The sequence below is a fragment of the Anthonomus grandis genome, chromosome 9, assembly GCF_022605725.1.
Source record: "Anthonomus grandis grandis chromosome 9, icAntGran1.3, whole genome shotgun sequence".
Taxonomy (NCBI): Eukaryota; Metazoa; Arthropoda; class Insecta; order Coleoptera; family Curculionidae; genus Anthonomus; species Anthonomus grandis.
Window position 1 is genome coordinate 12,097,829 of NC_065554.1, and position 23,675 is coordinate 12,121,503.

The following is a 23,675-nucleotide window of genomic DNA, read 5'->3' on the forward strand; positions in this document are numbered from 1 at the left end:
TGAAATCATTTTATAGCTTTAAAATATGAAATAAACCAAATACCAAAAAAGTAATGGAATTTTTAATTACAATAATACACATCACTGGTCTGATAAAAACCCTCATGCTGTTGTGGAAAGTCGACACCAAATTCGGATTCTCAATTAACGTTTGTGTGGGATTGGAATTTTTGGTGATAGACTTATTGGACCATTTTTTCTACCCCTGATGTTAATTTTACACCTTTTGAAAAGTCAGTTATTACTTTCTCAGTAAATAATAATGTTTGTGTCGCTAAAATCCTAACTTGGTGTTTGCGCAACATTATGTTACATATTAATTTTTGAAGAGATATTTAGCAACAGAATACACTAGAAACAACATATTTGTTTTATTTTGTAACCTTGGAAACTAATGGATTAGATCTGTCATTTTCATTTCTTTTAATTTCATTTGTAAAAAAAATTATTTAAGACCAGATTCAAGCAATCTTTATTAAATATAACGCGATTAAAGTCGAGACGTAACATCAAATTATTTGAATGAGTTTGTCCTAATTATTTCCTTTGTAAGTTCATGTGTAAACAATAAACATTTAATTGTTACTATTTGTTCAAAATGAGATTGTTTATACAATAGTAACTTTACACTTGAATATTCATTAAATAAGTGCTTAAATAATCCCTGCTGAAATCAGATAATTTTAAATCTGTAGAGCTCTTCCTTTCCAGAAAATGTAATTATTCAATTTTATGTTATAGAACTTACTAATTGACTCTAGAGACCTACAGCAACCGACAAACTTTTCAGTTCAGATAATTAAAAATAAATTTTAAAAGTCATTTCACTGTTTTTTCGTTATTTGAGCTGTTGTCTTTTAATATTTATTGTCAAATTATAGAAGAACTAGAGTGACCATTTATTTTTAATTTTAGGCAGTGGAGATAGCAGCTCAGACAAGAAAAAAACGGACTCGACAAACAAAAAATCCAATTCAAACAAAGGGCCATCTGAAAAAAGTTTAGCAGATGGCAGGTCAAAACTGGATGCGAAGTTAGAAAACCTCACTTTTGTCGAATATAAGAAACCTGATGAAGGTACTAAAACAGACGACAATAACAAAAAATCTAAAAAAAAGAAAGATAAAACAATAGCGGAGACGAAAACTGAAGAGCCGACCAAAAATGAAATAAAAGAGGATAACAATAAAAACGGCATGACGAAAAAGCGCTCAGAGTTAAAAATAGGAAGTCTAATAAACTCGAACAATAATAATGATTTCCCTAGTTTAGGAGGTACTAAGCCGCCTCCTGGTTTCACCTCCAAACCCGCTTCAGTTAAACCACCACCTGGCTTTAATAATTCGAGTTTTCCACCTCTTAGCTTCTCAAATGATCTAACATTCACAAACTCTAGTGGGCAAAGTTACGCGATAAGTCCAACTAGTAGCCATGCATACAAACAACCGCTCAATTTTCAAAATCGAAACCAAAACCTTATAAAATCCTTTATGGAGGTATTGAATAATAATGATTCGATAAAGGAATTTAAAAGTTTATCAGATAAGTTCAGGAAAGGCGAAATCAAAGCCAAACAATACTACGATCATTGTAAGAAAATATTAAACAATAAATTAGACGATTTGCTTCCGGAATTACTCGTTTTATTGCCGGATATTGACAAACAACAGGAATTGTATCAACAAATCAGCGGAAAGTGCAAAGAAAAATTGTTGATATGTGAAAATTGTGGACAGATTATTTTTAAATGGGAGCTAAGTGAACATTATAATCACCACAGGTTGGAAAACCACTTTCCCTCATTGGGTTCTGCTCAGCAAATCGATTCGGCATGGAAAAAGTAGTTATGTTAACTCTGGTAAAGTGTAATTGATATTTAGGTTAATTAAAAATTCAGGCTGACTATTAATGTGTATGTTTTAAATTGAGTAACTTTTCGTAAGTTCCTGTTTATTATAATTGGAATTGCAACTTTAATGATTTATTAGTTTCTTTTGCTATTTTACTATGTAATAAATTTTGCTTGGGGAATGGACTGCATCTACATTTTAAATGTTTTTTCTTCTGAACGAACACAAATTTATTTATAGATTGAAGAAATGTGATTTTTATTTTTGTCTTTGATTAATAAGCGTTTTGTTGATCACAATCAACAGTACGGTGTTGTGTGTATTTTAGAAATTTGATACTAATTTCATAAAATAAACCATAGAGTACATAGATATGTACCTACTAAGTATTTGTAATACTATTTTTTTAACACAAGTAATTTTAAGAAACATGTTACCACATTATAATAATTTTTGTATAATAGTTTTCGTTTGGAATGAAGAATTATAAGGTCCGAAAAGTCTGGTTGTAAAATACAGAGCAATAAACTTTTAATTGTTAAACGTAAGTTATGTTACTAAACCAAAAAAGGACAGCGTCGTAACTTTAAGTTATTCATGACAGTTAATTTGAAGAAAATATATTTTGTAGTTTGATGGTTTTAAAATACTGTTTTAAAACAGTAGTAAAATTGACGTGTGATTATTATCAGTTAGAAGTCTAATGCCCTCTATTTTACGGAACAAGTTTTTTAAACAATGGCTTAATAGATTTACTTGCTCCCGTAATCTTGGGGTACATTCTGTGTAAATGCGTTTTAAAATTTTTATGAAAATCCTTTACGTTTACATTATTTTTGCAAGTATCGGAAATGTAAAAATGTATATAAATGTACTATAACTCGTTTGTTAAGAAATCACTTCGATTTTTTTAATATCTAATAAATTATTTTCTTTAAAATATCGTTTTATTTTTAATAGTGGAATTGCAGAGCAGTCAGTATTAAAGAATATCATTGTAATGATACAATTATTTCACCAACTCCTCAATTCACTTGATACATTTGAGACCTGATATAATAATATACACACGTCGGAAAAGTCTAAGGATATTTGTATAAAATAATAAAATTATAAAAAAAAAATTTTTGGTGATCAATTTAAATCAAATTTGAAGATTGGCCCATCCTGTAGATTTCTGTGAGACAAACAGAATCTTAACACTGATAACAAAACAGAAAAACCATGGTTTTTATATTGCAATAAATATTCTGGTATTCTCGATTTCGTTCATCGTACAGAGTTACTGCTTTGCAGAGTGAATAAAAAAATTGTGTTTTATCATGAAACGACATTTCATCTTTGGACGAGATGAATAGAGCTGTAGGACTTCTTAAGGAGGCATGCGGCAAATTGATGTAGCTGAGCGTCTAGAAGTCTCTCAGAGCGTTATAAGTCGATTGTGGCGGCGTTTTCGTGAAACTGGAAATCCAGCTGAACAACATCCAGGACGTGACCGCGCTACGATAGCTGCTCATGATAGATTTTTAGTTTTAACTGCTAGAAACAACATTACAGCTCCTGAATTGGTTATCAACTTGCAGAGAGCACACAATATTACCGTAGGCCGTGATACTATAAGAAATCGTCTCCATGAAGCCAACCTCCACAATCGAAGACCACTTAGATGTCCACCTCTTTCCAGAGGCAATCGCGCTGCGAGATTAGAATGGTGCCAAGAACATCAAAACTGAAATGAACATGATTGGGCTACAGTTTTATTCACCGACGAATCCAGATTTGGATTTCATCCAGATTCACGTCTAGTGAGGGTATGGAGACGATCTGGAAATGCAGAACGGTTAAGACATGTCCAGAAAGTGTATACATTATTCACATGAACTCATTATTGAATTGGATCAAAAGTTTGCTTGAACAACGAACAATCCAAGTAGCCGTCGATCGACACCTCTCCGACAAATTTAACATTAACGCTGGAGTCCCTCAAGGATGCATTCTATCCCCCACCCTTCTCTTGATATATATCAACGATTTGCTAGGAACCACTGTCAATCCAATCTACAGCTTTGCGGACGATAGCACACTTATTTCCACATTTAAGTCCGCCAAACCAACGACAGCCGCAAGTTCTCAGAATCTTAGGCAGCAACAAGTAGCTTCAACCAACAACGATATTAGAGCAATCTTGGAGTGGTGCGGTAACTGTCTGGTCAATTTTAACGCTAAAAAAAGGCAGGCTGCAGTATTTACTATGAAGACTAACCTTGGTGGTCCGGAGCTGGTTATGGTAGGGAAAACATTGCCAATGAAATCATCTTTACATCTTCTAAGAGTCGAAGTCACCAACAGTGTGTCCTGGCATGACCACGTTGCCGAGATCGCCAGGGCAGCTTCCAAAAAACTCGGAGTGCTTTTCAAAACGAAAAAACTGTATACACCAGAACAGCTGCTGACTCTTTATAAGGCTCAAATACGCCCTTCCCTCGAGTATTGCTCGCATGTCTGGAGCTCTGCACCCAAGCATAGTTTTAAGCTGCTAGATTCTATACAGAAGGGAGCTATTCGTCTTATCTACAAACCAGAACTGACAAAGAGTCTGGATAGTCTGGATCACAGGAGAAAGGTGGCTGATCTCTGTTTATTCTACTGTTATTATCACGGTAAGTGCTCCTCTGAGCTGGCAGGCCTGATTCCACCCAGGGCTGTGAGAACATCTTCTTTGTGGATACCATTCTTCAACCTGTTGTTCGTCCGTTTGCTGGCGCTGTTGGCCGAAACTTCCACCTAATGCGCATCCACATGTCGCACGCGTAGTGAGAGTCTGGTTGGAGAACGAGGGGATTGATGTATTGCCATGGCCACCACAATCTCCTGACCTTAATCCAATTAAGCATGTATGGGATATGCTCCAACGAAGAATGACTCCACAGATGGGTGACATTTACACTGCCTTTCGTTTCCGGGAGCGGAATGGGCAAACTTACCCCAACAAAACATCGACAACGTTATTTTGTCTATGAACAATAGATGTCGAGCCGTCATAAACTAGCGTGGAGGTCTTACTTTGTACTAATTTGCGTTTTTTATAAAGATTTTTTTTGTATCTAATTTAAAAAACATTTTTTTTCATTATACAAAACAATAAATTTTTAAAGAAATTGTACACTTTTTTTTTAAATTTTAGTTATAGGCAGTTCTTTATTTTTGTAATTTTGGTTATTTTTTTAGTATAGTAAAAGAGTCTTAATTACTATAATTCGGCTATTATTTATCCAGAACAATTAAAAAAAATAAGGTCAATTTATAAAAAACATCCCTAGACTTTTCCGATGTGTGAATATATAGAGTGTGGCCCAAATTGGGTGTACATGTATTTCAACGTATTTTTAAAATCTGTATAAACATTATTAGGACAACTTTTTAAGGACAACGCATACCTGAATTCAGTTTTTGCTTTCGACGTTTCGGTTCTGAGATTCCATCCTCAACTTCTTTTTTCTTATGGCGGTCATTTTGTTTTTTTGCTAAATTAAAAACATCTTTTTTGTCCCTTTAAAATGATGTATAACACTTCATGAAATAGTTTATTTTTCGCTGAGTTGGCCATGGTTTTTATTGGCATTTTGTCGTACACACAATTATTATTAACTTACTAACTTTTACTTTTACGTATTTTCTAAATAAAATAAATAACTACTTGTAACAATAATATTAAATGAAACTATTCAAAATGACGGCCATTTTTGTTAAAACATTTTTCACATTTCTTTAAAACACTTCTAGTTACCTTGCGCAGGGTATTTTTATTTATATTATTTAATACAGTCTGAACCTTACTCTCTAGTTGTTCGAGAGTCGCAGGTGGTTTAAACTCGTAAACTTCATTTGTAACATATCCCCAAAGAAGAAATCCAAGGGTGTAATATCTGGAGACCTAGCTGGCCAATTTACAGCACCGCGGTTCGCGATAAGTTTATTGTTAAATGCTTGCGTTAACAAGTTTTGAACGTCCCGAGTATTATGTGCGGGACACCCGTCTTGTTGAAACCACACTTCACTACGTATTTGTTCTTCAGGTATTATAGCTTTCAGGGTAGGTAATATCTGCGCTTCCAAAAGATTTAAATATCTTTGACCTGTCAATATTTGGTGATAAATAAAGGACCCAATAAGGTGATTATCTAAAAAAAATTATAGCATTTTACTTGAAAATAATTTTGTGGAGTGGGTAATTAACTTACCATACATACCACACCATACATTAAATCCAAATGTTACTTGTAGCTTACGTTCAGCCATTTCATGAGGATTTTCACTATAGCTCAAGAATGACGATTATGCCTGTTGAATACTCCGCAGTTGCTAAAAAACGTCTCGTCGGTCTAAATAATTTTCCTGCTGAAATTAGGTATTTCTTAATATTGCCTTACAAACCAGTTTGAAAATTCTAATCGTCTTGGGTAGTCTGTATCCCTTAAACCTTAAACAATAGTAGGCTTTTATGGACGATTTTTTTTTTTAAGGACTCTTTGAAAGGTAGTTCTTGGTATATTCATATCAGTTGCAGCTTTTCGAGTCAATGTTTTTGGGTTCGCATTAAAATAGTCTAAAATGTTTTCATCGCGAGCTTCATTGTCCCTTTGATAATTTTCTGGCGTTAATATTTCAAAACTTTCATGAGTTCTAAGGTTCATGATAAGCATAGCGAATAGTCTTGGACCTGGCAGTTGTCTCTCAGGATACAGTTCCAAATATAGTTATCTTCTATAGTTTTCTTCACTGGTATATCGCATGGCGATTTTTGGAAATTACAATTTTAGACAAAACTCACTAAAAACAAACGAAAAGAACTAGATACGAAAAAACTATTTAACACTAACAAGAACAAGAAACATGAAATGAACAAGATAAAAACTACTAAACAAGATAAAAAGTTAAATCAAATAAATAATATTTTGCAGAATTGTCAGTAAATGACGCTGAATTATTAAACAATAATAATTGTTTATACGACAAATTGCCTCCGCATTCGTGGCCAACTCCGCGAAAAATAAACTATTTAATGTTTTGACGTAAACATAAAATATTTTCATAAAGTGTTATACATCATTTTAAAGGAAAAACAAAGATATTTTTAATTTAGCAAAAAAACAAAATGACCGCCATAAGAATAAAAGAAGTTGAGGATGGAATCTCAGAACCGAAACGTCGAAAACAAAAACTGAATTCAGGTATGCGTTGTCCTTAAAAAGTTGTCTTAATAATGTTTTTACAGATTTTAAAAATACGTTGAAATTAAAAAAATACACTCCTTTTTCAAAAATGCAACTTTTTGATTTTTTTCCAAATATTTTAAAATCGGAAAAAGATAAAATCGTTCTGAAAGCGGCACTTAATTGGTAACTAAATGTCCTACAATTTTCCCTATTTAACCAATTTTCTATCTCTTATAGTTTCCAAGATACCCATACATGTACACCCAATTTGGGCCACACTGTATATACACAAGTCTAAAACTTGCAGATTCATCGTGATTTTCATTCTTATAAAGATAAGAATTACAAATTGCTATGTTATGTATTACAATGTTATTTTGTAACCCAAAAATGTTTTATGCTTCTTTTTAAGTTAATTGGATGTGGGGTCAAATAAAACCCAGATTTTAAATTTTATTATTGCCGATATTTCGGTCTATATAAGCCATCCTCAGGGCGCTACAATGGATGTAAATAGTGCTAATTAAATTTATGAGATTGTAAGCGTTTCTTTAAGTTTAAGACTTATTTAGTCATTTGGTTTTATTATTTTAATAAGGTTGAAATACGACCTACTTAAATTACTTAAGGTTGAAATACGACGTACGAGAAACTAATTTAAAATAAAATAAAATTATATAAAACTTTGAAAAATACTTAAATGCTAATCATTAAAAAATTCACCTAAACTATAGTACGCTTTACTAACAAGAAATATTTTCGTTCTTGTACGTAGGCTTTTTTCAGTCTTAAGTTGTCTTATTTCTAGTGGAAGTTTATTAAACAGCTTTCTACCTCCATATATGATAGAGCTATGGACAAGTTCAAAATGAGGAATGGGCTCAACAAATAATTTTGTCGCGTATTATAGTGGCTTCCTAAGTGGAGTTCCTGTTTATATTTTCTAAAAACTAAGCAAACTGTTTCCAAAATAAAAATACTTTTTTATGTTTATCCAAGATATTTACATCTTGAAAATTTAATTGATGTAGAGCCGTTTTATTTTATGGTCTGACACTTCTTTTATGTTCTGTAATTTTTGTTTTAATGTATCCCCCGGTTTGTACAAACAAGAAATTTTATTAGCTACCATGCTCACTAGTTCTTTAGGAGGAGGTGTTTTTTGCGAAGTGTACAACTGCTTTACAGTATTTTCACATTTAAAAGCTACAGTAAAATATTAATTATTAAGTGTATTAGCCACTCTGACAAATTTATTGCATAAGGAATTAAAAAAAAAGTGTTGGCGGTTTGTATTTCAAAATGTTATTAACTAGTTTTGCCGTTACCCGATATACGTTTTTAGACAGTAGGTAACGTTTGTATGTGTTTAATGTTTTTTGTGTGAAAATTTGGATGTGACTAACTATCTATGTGATCTATGTATGTGACTATGTGATCTAAAGCTCTATGTTTCAAAGCTTTTTATTATGTTTATTTTTTGTTTTAAACAGATGCATGGAAATGAGTTAAGAAGATGTTTGGAAAAGGTAGGTTTGTAATGTCAGTCCGTTCTTATGAATAATACGTACATCTAAAAATGATTTTTTTCTGCTTCGGTGGTAAATTATAATTTAGGGCGAAAAGAGATGAAAGTTTAAACTTCATTAGTTGAGACACAAGTAATAATATCGTCCACGTACCTTTTCAACGAGGAAACTTTACAAGGCAGTTGTGCCAAGCATTTATTTTGTAGTTCTCGCATGATTATACGGCCAAAAATTGGATAGAGATAATTACCCATTCCTAGCCCAAAAATCTGTTTATAGAAATTACCCCCAAAATTCAAAATAAATATTTTCAAAGGTAAAATTTAATAACTGAGGAAACTGATCTATCGTCACATTGCAATGTGGTTGTATTTTTGACCAACGCTTTTTTTATAAGTTAAGTTATATAGTTAGATCTGTTCGAAATTGGTAACTCAGGATACAAGACTTAAGTTCAATTCAAATGAATTTTTGGTATACTGTTCATCAAAGAAAAGAAAAAGAAAGGAAAAAGGTGAAGATGTGATAGTTAAATTTACCAATGGGGTTCCATCAATGTCTAAGAGAATTGTACGAGGTCTAAAAAACGATTAAGTGATTCCTTGGTAATGTATTATTTTAAAGCTGGGGGTATGAGGTCTAGGCTGAAGCATTTGAAGCAAACAATATCCGCATGCAGTTATGATGTAATTTCGTTGGCTGAAACATGGTTGTTTCCGCACATTCTGTCATCTGAATTGGAGTTTACGGCATATGAAGTATTTAGATGTGATAGAAGTGCCCTAACAAGTGCTAAGAGGGATGGTGGGGGTGTTTTACTCGCTGTGAGAAAGGAGTTAAAACCGCGATTAATTAAACACTCTTATTCATCGTTAGAGCAAGTTTTTGTTTCTGTACAACTTAATCTTAAGAATATTGTTTTTGGTGTGGTTTACCTGCCGCCAAAATTTGATATGGGTCAATAAAGTGCTTTCTGTGATACAGTACTGGAGATCTTTAAGGCCCATCCAAATTGCTTATGTACTATTGCTGGAGACTTTAACCTACCTGGCTGTACTTGGTTTAATGAAAATCAAAATCTTAGAGTTAGCTTTTCGGATGGGTGTTTGAATGTCGAACCAGCTTCACTGCTTGGACAGGTATTTAATTACTTAGATGGTAAAGAAATGTTTCAGCTACCAAATCCGGAAGGCACATTTCTTAATCTTTGTTTTTCTAATATTAATAGGTCTTCTGGATTGGCGGATGATTTTTTATTGCCGGTGACTGGCTCTCGACACACTCCGTATGAAAGTGTCTTTTCAGTACCATATATGTCAAGGTCTCTGAAATATGCAGTAAAGTTTTTTGACTTCAAAAATGCTGATTTTGTAGGTATCGTTAAATAATTTCCTTGCATCTATCAACTGGTTCTTTATAAACAACACTTCTGATATAAATATTTCCCTAAATAAATTTTATGACCTTTTGTATGAAGGAATCAGCTATTTTATGCCTTTTAAGACCTATAATACTGGTAGCTTTCCTGTATGGTTTTCAAGAGAGTTAAGAAGCTTAGTTTTACGTAAGAGGATTGCTCATATGAAGTTTAAGAATCAATTGCAAAGTGATTACTTGGTTTTCTCTGAGCTTCGGCATGGAGTGTGTTGAGCGGTCAGTGTTACCGCGATTATATTTTTCGTACCGAGAATAACCTATTGTTAAATCCTAGATTATTCTGGAAACATGTAAGCAATGTTAAAAAGTCAAATATTATTCCTAAACATATGTTTTTTAATGATGAAACTAGTGATGAGGGTGGTGATACTGTTAATCAATTCGATGTCAAATTTGTAGAGTTATATTTAGTAGAGGTTTTTGACGAGATTCTTGGCTTACAGAGCAAGACTTCTGCAGGACCAGATGGCATCCAGCTTGCTACTTCGTGAATGTGTATGTACTCTGTCGAAGCCTATTTGCACTTTATTCAATCTGTCTTTAAAGTCGGGAGTATTTCCTTCTTTTTGGAAGAATTCGTATATTACGCCGATATTTAAGTCTGGTAATACTAGTGATGTCAGTAATTATCGGGAAGTTCGTATACAGTCAACCTTGCCTAAACTTTTGGATGCACTTGTAACCAAGCAATTATCATGGCAATGTAAAAGCCTTATTATTAACAGTCAACATGGTTTTCAAAAAGGTCGTTCCACTGTTACTAACTTAATATGTTATGAAGATTATCTGTTTAATGCTTTTGGTAAGGGTTCACAAGTTGATGCTGTTTATACGGATTTTTCGAAGGCGTTCGACAGAGTTAATCGTGCGCTTCTACTGGCAAAGCTCCAAGCTTTGGGTTTTGGATCAAATGTTATTTGTTGGCTAAGGGACTATCTACTGGGTAGATCGCAATGTATACGGCTTAATAACTTCTTATCTAGCAGCTTTTCTGTGCCATCTGGCGTTCCTCAGAGGTCCGTTGCTTTTGACAATCTTTGTTAATGATATAGGAATATTTGTAAGAAATTGTGAATTTTTATTATTCGCTGATGATTTAAAATTGTTTTTGTCTATTGATTCTAATGTTCAGTATCAATTGTTACAGGATGACTTGCATAATCTCTATGAATGGTGCAACCTTAATTAGATTTAAATGTTCCGAAGTATTATTCGATAACTTTTTGAAGAATTCGCAATCTTATATTGTTTTATTATAGTATAGGTTCCACTATTTTAAAAAGGGTAACGAAAGTTCTTGGAGTAATTTTCGATTCTAAGTTGACATTTTTGCCTCATGCTGAAAAGTTAGTTCAAAAAGCGTATAGAAATCTAGGATTTAGAACTAGATGCAGTCAAGACTTCTCATGCTCTGTCTATAAAGTTCTGTACTGTTCGTTAGTCCGTTCTAGTTTGGAGTATGCTAGTTCCGTATGGTCTCCATTTTATAAATCATGTAATAAAAATAAAATATAAATTGTTCTTTTAAACTTAAGGTTCCATTAGCTAATGGTCATACTGATTACAAGTCGGTCATGTCAGTTGTCTCTTTGGACCCACTTGAGTTAAGGCGTGATAATTCAGACTTTTGTTTTATTTTTAAATTAATAACTGGCATGACTTATTGTGATTATCTTTTAAATACCCTGAATTTTCGGGCGCAAAAATTGACTAGACTGAAAAACTCTTCTATGTAGATTTTGATAATAGTTCTTATGGACAGCATAATCCTATAACTAGAATGCAGCGTTCTTTCGATAGGTATAGTCTTGACTTGCACGTTTCTTTTAGCAGCTTTAGGAGTTCTCTTAAATTAATTAGCGACTCGTTACCTTAACAGGTTTCTTTAAATTAATTTGTAACTTTGATTGATTTATCTCTTACTATTATCTAGCTTAAGTTGTATTAATATTAGTATCTTTTGTGTTATTTTATTTTTGTAAGATTGGTGGAGATATATGTTGCAGTGAAAAGATTTAAAAATTATTTACATTCTAAACTCAAATAATTTTATGTAAATATTAATGAGACATATGGAAAGATCTAGTAGGTATATGACTACTCTATTTAACCTTGATAATTAATATTAAAACCTAAATGGAATACACAGCAACTTAGTAAAAAGTGAGTTAAATTCTTACAGACTATACAGACTGACATACGGTACGCTGTCGGGAAATATTTTCTATAAATCTCATTTTTTAATGCTTTTACCCAACTTCACAGATATAAGAACACAATTAATATTCGCGTAGCGTATATTTATGTATTTTCTTTATTTTATTTATTATATCGGTGCTAATATAAATTCTGCCCACAATAATGTTGTTTCATATTTAAGGAATAAATCTGATTTTAAACTTCTAAAATAAAGTTGTGAGAGGTATAGGAAAAGCTATAATTTCATTTATACGGAAAAAAGGAGTGTAGATTTAATTTTTGTAAACATAAAACATAAATGTTTGAAAAATAACTAATAATTTAAAAAATCAAAAATTTTTCAATCATTTCGCAAGAAACTATAATTTTGCTACAGCTTCAAATTTGATGAGTGGGACAGAGATTCAAACTCAGAGACATAAGTTTTTTCAGGAGATGAAGTGTAAGTCACCCCGGACTACTTTAAAAATCATAGTAAATAATAAAAAAATTGTTACACCTTCAAACTCGATGTATGGGTGTAAGAATATAAAATACATCATATATGATGTATTTTATTTTCCCACGCTTTTTGCTCTGATTTAAATTATTCTGTTAATAACTTTATTATGATTTTTATTTGAGGTAATTAATTATGATTGATTGTCCGACCTTCTACTACTATAATAAAAACTATTTGTTAAAGTTTCTTTCAAAAAAGAATTTGTTAATCCTGGCAGTCCTAATAAGGATAATAGGAAACTGTTGTCAAGTGCCGACTTAAATCAGATTGCTTTGTTTGCTGAAAACCATAACCTCAAATTAAATGCTTCAAAGTCATGTGCAATGTTTTTTTCACAAAATAAAAGTCATCTTCTAGATTGCATGGAAAATTTTAAAATTAATATTAATGGAACAGCTATACCAACCGTTGCGGAAAAACGTAATCTAGGGGTTATATTCGATTCAAATCTCAGCTTTGCCTCCCACATTAAGAACAAAATTAAAATTGCTTACGGTCGTTTAAAAAACTTATATCAATACAAAAATCAGTTACCATCAAACACCAAATATTTGCTTTGCAATTCGCTTGTACTGTCTTTGGTGGATTATGCGGACATTGTGTATGGCGACTCACTAACCGTATCTCTGTCAAGGACGGTGCAAAAACTGCAAAATAGTTGTATGCGTTTTTCCTTTAATATATCGTATAGAGACCACATTACTCCTTATCTAAATTCACATTTTATATTAAATATGAGAAATAGAAGGAAGTGTCATATGTATAATTTAATTTACAAAATAATTAAATCAGGTCAGCCGCCATATTTAAGAGACTTATTTTTTCACCATGATTATATACACAATGTAAGAAATCCAAATTTAATTAGAATTCCATTTCATCGAACATCAGGTTTCAAAAAATCATTCCAGTATGTAGGCATTCATATGTGGAACAGGTTACCGGAATACATTAAAAATAGTTCACCAAAGAAATTTATTGCATATGTTAAAGAAATTCTTCTTGATTCTCAACTAACATAGGCATTTTAACAAATTCACGCCATCAAATTTTTATTAAAAATATAATTTAATTATTTTTATTTAATTGCAACCATATTATTTTTGAATTTTTACTTTTTAAATCAACACTGGTCTTGTTGATCTTGCAGGCATTAAAATAAAATTTTAAATGGTTCATTTTGGAATATCTATTCATTTTTGCGTCGTGTTGCCCTGGTTTTCCAGCCTCGGCTCGTGTTTTTTGCCGCCCTTCCTCCTCTCTGTCTATTGCACAGATGGTACCTATATTAATGTAATTGATATAGTAAATTATTACACTATATTTTTTTTGTTTTTAGCTTTTATATGTTTTTAGGGTTTAATGACTTATTTTCTAAATAATTATAATTGGGAAAGTCTTTATTCTTCTTTTAGTTGTAATTAGGTTAGTATGTTTTAACGGTCTGAGCAGCACATGCGCGCTAGCTCGTGTATGTGTTATCGGTTGTTTTTATAATCGCAGTTCAGTCCGCATTACTCTTAGCATTGTGTAAATTCTTGTAATAAAAAAATGTAATTTTCTATGTACAATGTTTAAGTGGTAATAAAAGTCTTTTGAATTTGAATTTGAAAAAAAAAAAAAGTGATTGCATTGACAACGGTCCTTGATACGTGTGCTAATAAAAGCGTTTAAAAAAAGATGATTAAAATTAAATAACACCTTAGTAAAAAACAGGACGTTGACAATCTAAGGAGGTAATGCTTATTTCAATTTAATTAGCAAAAGATAAAAAAAAAACTATAAACACCGCATAAGATCCTACACTACTTATATGTGAGTCGCCAGGTATATTTATCGTAACAAATTATAACAACATACAACTTATATATTACTGTCTCAATTCATCTCATTCTTATCTGTTAATATTGTAACTTTTTGGTCTTTAGATTTAAAAAGATTAGAAATTATGTTGAGTGTTAGTTTGATTCAGGATTTAATATAACTTTTGCTGTGTGTCAAAATGTAACCTTTGTAACTTTGCCAGAATGTATGATTTTATTTGTATTTTTGTATATCTTTTAGGGTTCTGTAGATCTCATAGAGATCAAAACGTCGACCAAAATATATAAATAGATCGCCTAAAGTAGTTTCTTTGCTTGACCTATATCCAACAAACAAATTTACCAATCCTAAAAAATGCAGTCACGAGGAATAATTCACAAATAATTTTCAATTCATCTAGCTCCTCCCATATTCTTGTGAGTACCTCAATTTTAATTTGTTAAAGGTTTCTTATGCAATTTTGGTCGAAAAGTTATTTACCAGGCAGAATTACGTTGGAATACATATCACATAATTCGCAATATTCGCATGTAAAACCGCCTTAACAATGGGGTCAATGCCAATACAAAGATCACCGTGCTTTGCGACCAATCAAGCTAAAACAGATCAGATAAGTTGTGTCAGTAGATCTGATAACCTGCAAGAATTTGACAGTTTTTGGTTTTGTTATCCTCCAAAATTAAAAATTTGATTAGTTATTATTCTATTATAAATTAACTTAACACTACCCAAATAACATCTTTATAGATTAGTCTGCCATCTAAGGTTTAAATTGGTATATAAATCATAGATTATCAGCTAACACTTTAAAAAAAAATCAGAGACCCTAAGCTCCTTTGAAGTAAAATACCAAGTCTGTTAGTGAAGAGAGATTTTAATATTTTAATTATAAAATTAAACTTTGATTATCACCGTTTTTACATGCCATCTTCAATGATGTTGGTTTCTTATTTACTCCTCATATGCATTTTCCTAACCTCACATTTCTGGGAAGTTTCAACTACTGGAAAAGTTAAAGAAGAAGATGCCCTAAAACTGAAGCTGCCTCCTTGTAGAGCCTGTAAAACATTAGTCGAGTCTTTCAAGAAGGTAATAATAAAATGACTTATTGTCAGAGCTATATTTTTTACCATAAAAACCTTACTTTAAAGAAATCAATTATAGTTTTCCTAGTAAATGAACGCTCACTAGTATTTACATTTTTAGGGCTTAGAAAGAACTTCAAGAGGCTTTGAAGGTGGTGATACAGCATGGGAAGAGAAAAATTTGGGTAGCTATGCCACTAGTGAGGTGAGGTTGGTAGAGATTCATGAGAAATTATGTACCAACATTGTTGAGGGTCGAGATCAGTGCTATGCCCTCTTGGAAGAATATGATGAGGTGAGAAAACTAAATTACAGTCTAAATTAGTAGTTCTAGAGAAATAATAAATAATAATTAAATGCTTATTGATCAGACATTAACAGAAAAGAAAAAAAAACAAATATATAATATCTAAAGCAGATAGTAGAATCATTATAAATAATGACATAAAAACATGTTACAATATGGAAACAAGTATATTAGTCTTTTTTACTTGAACCAAGCACATTGATTTTATCATTAAAGAAATAGTGACAATAAATAATCCAAACAATAGTGATAATTTGCTGAATGTACTGATCAAAATTGTACATCAAACAAATTCTCATATATAAAGAGAAAAGCAATTTAAAGCAAGGTATTTTAGAGAAATCTTGTAAGGTTGTTTTAATAAAGCCTGATTTACCTGTAAAACCTGTTTACCTGGCAAAACCAACAGCATCCTTATTCTCCAGAAATACTCCTCAAGACCCTAAAATAAAACATGTCAAGCCAATGCAATGTCAGGCCTATCAATACACTATCGGACAAAAGTAGAGCAATAAAGTTCAATTTTATTCATGTTTGAATAAAAAAAAATATTGGGTTGTGATTTTTCGCTAAGCTTAATGTCACACTATCCTTACATTAAAAGTAATATTTCAGTACATTTTGGTGTACTTTTAATCATTTTAAGAACGGTAAATATTAATGATTATAAAAATTGACAGTATTTTATTTTACTTTAGTTCAACAAAAAATATTTAACACATTTAACAACAAAAACAATTGAAAGTAATACATTAGTAATTGATTGAATATCCATTATTATTAATTACTTGCTGACAACGGCGCGGCATTGAAGCAATTAACTTCTGAATGACATTTTCGGGCAGACTTGTCCAAACTTCACTCATTTTATTTATTAAGGATTGTTTATTTGGAAACATTTGGGTACGAATACGACGTTCTACTTCTTCATAGAGATTCTCAATGGGGTTAAGATCTGGGGATTGTGCTGGCCACTGTAAAACATAAACATTATTTTCCCAAAACCACTGTTGAACAACTTGTGAAGAATGTTTTGGATCATTGTCCTGTTGAAAAATAAAACGCAATGGCATTTCCCAATCTCCATAAGGAAGCTCATCGTATCATCGCTCATCGCTCCATCGTATCATTAATAAAGTGCATAGGGCCTACCCCATTCCATGAAAACCAACCCCATAAAAATACACTACCTTTACCATGCTTAATTGAAGGTGTTATGCATTTAGGATTAAACCTTGTATTGATTGGTCGCCTCACACGCCTCATTCCATCAGAATTGAATATTTTGTAGCGCGTTTCATCACTGAATAGAACTTTTTTCCAGTCATTGACGGTCCAGTTTAAATGCCGGCGTGCAAATGCCAACCTTGCTGCTCTATTTCTTATTGAAACTAACGGCTTTTTAGCTAGACGTCTACTAAATAACTTTGTGTCTACTAACCTTCTTTGTACAGTTCGTATACCAACCGTAATTTCTGGAATTTCGGCAATAATTCGAGGTGCGGACTTCCAAGGATCATTTTGGGAAATCCTTTTGATGCGTCTGTCAGTCATTACTGATGTTTTCCTTGGCCTTCCCGATTTTGGCAACTTCTCTAAATGTCCCCTCTCGTTATACGATGATATTTATTTTGGACACAGTGTACCGGGGTAACTCAAACTGTCTTGAAATATCGGCTTGTGTGTTTTCATGAATCCATTCACAACTCTTTACTTCAAGTCTTTTGAAATTTGAATTCCTCTTGGCTTGTTTAATCTTACACAGAAATGTTCAAAAAAACATATAAATCACCTTACACAATTATTTTATCCCTTTACTTTTGCTAAAACCCTTCTTTTGAACAAATTATTTGAATGTTGCTTTACTTGTGACGCGTTACTATGAAGCATTTAAACTTAAACGTCAAAATAAAATCATTTGTTTTGATTGCGAAAATTTTTGTTGACATTGATAATCATAGCCTACTTTGTAGTTTTAAAACTTAGTGGATTTGTATACAATATCATGCATTTATAATTTTAAAATCGGTATTTGCAAATATTTCTGGAAGTGTTGCTGTACTTTTGTCCGATAGTGTATATATATAACATAAATAGATATTATTAACTCTCCAAAATGTACAATTCCATTCAATGTAAAACTGACACAAAATTATTGAGACAAACAAATTAAGTAAAATGACATGATGCAAAAAACAAAGGTAAAAACCTTGACTAAAATCTACCTAACAAAAATTCAGTTATTTCATACTAGCCTTTTTGCAACTGAGAGATTTAAAATGTTTTCAAACAATTTTCCAGTTATCTATAGCTTTCAAATCTGCTGGAAGATGATTAAAGAGTTTTTTAGCATCAAATATAAATGTTTGATTAATGATTAATGCATCACAAGAGCACATCAATAGCTTGCCAACTGCCATATTCATGACAGGAAATTTCTTATGAATTAGGCAAACAGATTCCAATATAAATAAGGAAGGTTAGGATTTTATGAGTGATAAAAACCTGAAGAGATGAACAAGACTGTCTCATATGCACATTACACACATATCAGATCACTCTCTTGTGCAAAACAAAAACCCTAGTAATAAAGTAATAAATAATGTGTAAATGTGCCCTAGATACACAAATCATACCTTAAATGGCTTGATTGGTTTCTTTAACTGATAATTCAATTAAAGAAAAATAAACATTTCTTGCTATTTCAAAATCAGCCTTTCCTACCACCTTAAAAGAATAACAATTTGCTGATGTTTCTCCACACAACTGTGTTATATGTAGACTTTCAAATGTTACGTTATTACCAATAAATAAACTTACGAATTTATCTTTGTCCCAATTGTTCAGAATCTGATTTTCCAAAAACACATGTTCTTAATAGAACTTTCCATTAAACCCCAAACCAAAAACATTTATTTACCATTAAAAACCAAAAACACATGTTCTAATTAGCATTCATAACACTAGTTTTTGAAACATTTAAGCAAAACTTGTTAGAATATCTCATTTCTTGATTTCAATAGTATCTCTGTTAACTGCGATTTAAAACCACTCAAAAGTACCAAAACTATTCCACTGAAGTTACTGCTTATGAAAAGAAAAATCTCATTAGAAATTTAAGCTCCCAGGTTATAGATAATCAATACAGATGCTGATTTATTAGGCTTGCCAATCAAAGTTTGAGAAATATATAAAAACTTAATGATTCAATGTTGTTAGATCTAAATAACTAATACTGCATTTTACACATTGTTTTTCTGACTTAAATTTAAATGTGCAAAAAATCCTGAAAAACTACATTAGGGTGACTAATTGCCTAGGTCAATATCAAATACCATTTTCCTACTTAATAGCTGGACTATTAAAATCTTATCATATTTCAATATTATTACGAACACAGTTTTTCTTCACTCTATTTACAGAATTAGTCATTCAGAGTTAGTTTTTAGTAATTAGTACTCTACATAAACATTTCCTATAAAGTTAAGTCTAAACAAACTTTCTATTGGATTATTATTACAGCTAATCTTAACTATAGATACTAGAAGCATATTTATGGCAAATTATTTTGTTAATGAGAACAGGGAATTGGTTGGAATATGTTTAATCTGGGTGTTAAAAAAAGTTCACTGATTTTTCTTAAATGTTGAACATCTTTTTTATTTATATGATCTGCGCCAATATTTAAAGATAGCAAAATCTGTATTGTAGGCTTTTAATCATGTGTAGATTTTTTTGGCATATTTTGGAATAACTTTTATTAGAATCCACAAAAACTACCTTCATAGGAAGAAAATATCTCAGGCATGAGCGTTTTAAAACTAAATGCATAACAGACTTTTTAAATATTAAATAGCATATATTTACCTACATAAGTTCGCATTTCCTTGCTAAAAAAACGAATAAATTATAGATTGTTCCCTTTATCATAGGCCACCCCGTAGTGAAAAATTATAAAATCATTAGAATAGCTTTAGAAAGAAATAGGTTTTGAATATATTTTAAATCCAAAACTTCTAGCTGAAGTATCAGGGTGTTATTTAATAAGTGTCCGATATTTCACAGGGTGATTTATAGTTAAGAAGTATTTTTAATCTAAAACGTTTCTATATATACAAGTGTGGTCTAAAATGTTTGGTTTTCAAGATACAGGATGTCAATAATTTATTTTATTTTTGTTTTTTCTGCATAATTTTCATTCATTTAATGGGAAATTTGAATTTGTCCTTAATTTAGCTCTTACTTGTAGAGGGCGCTATCTACGCGTTTTTCATGACTTTCAAAGGCTCATTATTTTTTGCACAACCTTGTACTAAATTTTTGGTCAAAGAAGTGAACTCCTTAATCATTTTTACGCGAAAAAGGTTCTCTTTTAGATATTGCTAGAAAATTTTGAGTTGAAATAATTGATGCATGTTTGCCCTAACAAGCTTTACCGCTTTAGGGCGTATTTATGTTTATTTATGTATTTATATTTGTATTTATGTATTTGGCTGTATATGGATTTGAAATTATCGTAAATAAACATTATTATAGGGTCTACGAATAAGAATGATATAAGTTTAAATTGCTAACAAATAAAAACGAATTGGTTAATTTCTATGATTGATGTTTCATGTTGTAGTTTATTATGTAACATTATATTTTAAACAAAATATCATTAAGATGTCCACCTCGGCTACGGCGGCAGACGTTTAGACGATGAACCCAATTTTCAATCACTTTTTCTAACAAGTTGGGCTGAATTTCGCGAATAACCGTAGTTATGTTAACTTTCAACTCATTGATGGTTTGAGGATTGTTAGAATACACCTTCGACTTCACATATCCCCAAAAAAAAAAGTCCAGGGGAGTAAGATCACAGGACCTTGGTGGCCAGTTGATATTGCCATGTCGCGAAATTATTCGATCGTCAAAACGCTCTCTTAATAAATTAATTGTGGCTCGGGCGGTGTGTGATGTTGCTCCGTCCTGTTGAAACCAATTCTGTTCGAAGCCTCCACCATCAATTGCAGGTCAAAGAAAGTTTGTTATTATGTCGCGGTAGCGCTCTCCGTTGACTGTCATATTAAGCCCCCCTGCATCCTTCAAACTTATTAATTGTGCGCCTTATTGCAAGCTCAAAAGGACGGCCACGATGGCCAAAATCTTCTCTAAGAGCACGATAACAGGCTCTAACCGATTGCGCATTTTCGTAATACCTATTCACGATGGCTATACGTTGCTCTCGACTTAAACGATTCACGATGAAATGTCAAAGTATACTTAACACAACTGACGCTTGATCCGCGTTTTGACACATATCATTTTGCGTACATGGCCCACTAAACTTCTATCACTTCTATTGGTAGACCCATTATTATTATTATTATTATTATTATGTGTTTTAAAAGTGAAACAATTCTAATTAGGAAAAAACATGAAGTAGGCTACTCAACGCATGCGTTTTGTTTGTGTTAACATGAGAGAATTTAAACATACTACATGTTTGACGTACAGTTGTCATACACAGTACATAATTAATAAGTGAGATTATCTTTTTTTAAATGGTAAGTTTGTCCCATGCTGAGTATGCTGACATGCATTTTACCTATGGTATGTAAAATGCATCATGGTATGTAAATGCATGGACGTTTGTATCAGAAGCGTTATCCGAATCCCATAGTTCCAACAGCTTAGGTGCAGCTCGTACAACAAGTAAGAGCTAAATTAAGGACAAATTTCAATTTTTCATCTCAAAAGACCCTCAGGTAGCAATTTTCGTTCAGAAATCGGCATTATTTAGGAAATTATGCAGGAAAAAATTAAAACAAATCTTGGACACCCTGTATCTTGAAAACCAAACATTTTAGACCACAGATGTATAGGAACTTTTAACCTTGAAAATACTTCACTCTGAAATCACTCTGAAATATCGGACACTTATTAAAAAACACCTTGTATAAGTAAAATGTATAAAAAATATGTAATTACAAAAAGAAAAATCATTTTAATCTTAATGCATTTTTATTTAAGATTCTAGAACAATGGTGGTTTAAAAAACAAACGGATTATCCCGACCTTCAGACCTACCTGTGCATTGACCAAATGCAAGCCTGTTGCCCCGCAGGTCACTTTGGCAAGGACTGTACTCCTTGTGAAGGCTTCCCAGATCACATCTGTTTTAACAATGGCAAATGTAAGGGCGACGGAACTCGAAAGGGCACTGGGAAATGCCAGTGTGACCAAGGATATACTGGTGAAAAATGTGACAGTTGCATTGAAGGATTTTATGAATCATACAGAGATGCCAATAAGGTTTTGTGCACTATATGTCATGCCTCATGTGACGGAGGTTGCATTAAGGCAGGACCTGATGGATGCATTAAGTGCAAGATTGGGTTTATGCAAAATAAGGACAGGGCATGTCGGGATGTCAATGAGTGTATAATGGGAAAAGACACTTGTAAGTCGACCGAGTTCTGTGTTAACACTGAAGGGAGCTACAAGTGCATGAAATGTCATGACTCATGTCTGAGTTGCAAGGGAGATGCTCCAGATGAATGTATTGAGTGTGCAGAGGGGTATAGGAGGAAAGGCAATCTTTGTGTTCGTAAGTATTGTTCTTTTTTTTAAATTTTGGTTTAGTAAATTTATTAACAACCATAAGAATTCGCTTTGTACCATAAATCATTAAATATAATTTGACTTATCTTGTATGTGTTATGGTTAGTCTGGGTCTATATGTGGATTTTTACGTGTTTGTTATCTAACTGAGTTTCTTATTAAACTGCTGTGGATAAAACTTTTCTTTTTCAAAATGGGTTTTACAAATAGAAGTTGGCATTTATTTAATTTGCTCCATACATTACGTTAAAAGATCATATGTTTTCTGATTATTACGGTTTTAGTTTACATAAATAATCGTTCAAGTGACAACTATATTTTTCTTTCATTTATCCTTAAAATAAGCTTTGTTTTTATCTTTTCCAGATATCGAAGGTGAAGACCGCCAAAACTACATTTCAACCACTAGGTACATCACTTATTTCGGCCTCTGTGTGTGTACCTGTATTATTTTCCAGAAAAATACTTACCTTGCAGCTATTGTAGGCATATTTGTCGCTGTATATATAACTTTGTCTGAATATTTTGTCAACTCACCCGGTTTTCCTGTGGATGAATTAAAAGATCAGCTGAACGAGCAGCTGCAAAAAGCTTTTGGTCGGCATTAAGTGATCGAATATGATGACGAAATAAAATGACGAAGTAATGTGTGATGTTAGGTGCAATTATCAGGGTTTAAAAACACTTGTTTTTCGATATAGGGAAATTTAACCCAGGCATGACTCTAGTCCTTAAGTGTAAACAATACTATATTTAAATTTAAAAAAATACAAATTTGAAAAGTATGTAAATATATTTTTAGTTTAATTCCCTATAAGGAATTTCACGTGACAGGTGTATTATATTTTAATTTTGCACGTTACTAGTCGATAGGAAGCAATATACAGGGGTTAATATAAAGTAAGTGTTTTGTCAGTATATTCATGTGATATTTTTTGTTAACTAGTTTTTTCTTAATTTATTGTATAATAAATGTGTTTTTGTTTCCTGACATTTATTTTGCCATATTTAGTTTTTTTAATTTACCTTCATTATTTTTCAAGAGTAGAACAACTTTTGGTTTTGGTATAATGTAATTTTGTATGCTGTAATGATAATATGTATTAACAATTACAGGTCC

General features: G+C 32.0%; 2 protein-coding genes across 3 annotated transcripts in view; both read left to right on the top strand.

Annotated features, from left to right (window-relative positions):
* LOC126740236 (E3 ubiquitin-protein ligase ZNF598) overlaps nucleotides 1-2,790 on the top strand; it is a 36,627-nt gene extending 33,837 nt beyond the window's left edge. For both annotated transcript variants that reach the window (XM_050446170.1, XM_050446171.1), the window contains exon 8: nucleotides 916-2,790. In XM_050446170.1, coding sequence (XP_050302127.1) covers nucleotides 916-1,844 — 929 coding nt within the window. In that variant the 3' untranslated portion in view covers nucleotides 1,845-2,790. The remainder of the gene's footprint in view (nucleotides 1-915) is intronic.
* A 12,384-nt stretch (nucleotides 2,791-15,174) lies between these two features.
* LOC126740520 (cysteine-rich with EGF-like domain protein 2) lies at nucleotides 15,175-23,546 on the top strand. The gene is made up of 4 exons (XM_050446594.1): nucleotides 15,175-15,646; nucleotides 15,764-15,937; nucleotides 21,965-22,541; nucleotides 22,922-23,546. The coding sequence occupies exons 1-4, from the start codon at nucleotides 15,479-15,481 to the stop codon at nucleotides 23,161-23,163; spliced, it is 1,161 nt and encodes a 386-aa protein (XP_050302551.1). The 5' UTR covers nucleotides 15,175-15,478; the 3' UTR covers nucleotides 23,164-23,546.
* The last annotated feature ends 129 nt before the right edge of the window (nucleotides 23,547-23,675 follow it).

What these genes read in the sequence shown, in the direction of transcription:
- LOC126740520 (XM_050446594.1), top strand. Translation starts at nt 15,479, where the DNA reads ATGCCATCTTCAATGATGTTGGTTTCTTATTTACTCCTCATATGCATT. An exon ending in TAGTCGAGTCTTTCAAGAAG is followed by an intron (nt 15,647 to 15,763) that starts GTAATAATAAAA and finishes TTACATTTTTAG; the next exon opens with GGCTTAGAAAGAACTTCAAG. An exon ending in TCTTGGAAGAATATGATGAG is followed by an intron (nt 15,938 to 21,964) that starts GTGAGAAAACTA and finishes TTTTTATTTAAG; the next exon opens with ATTCTAGAACAATGGTGGTT.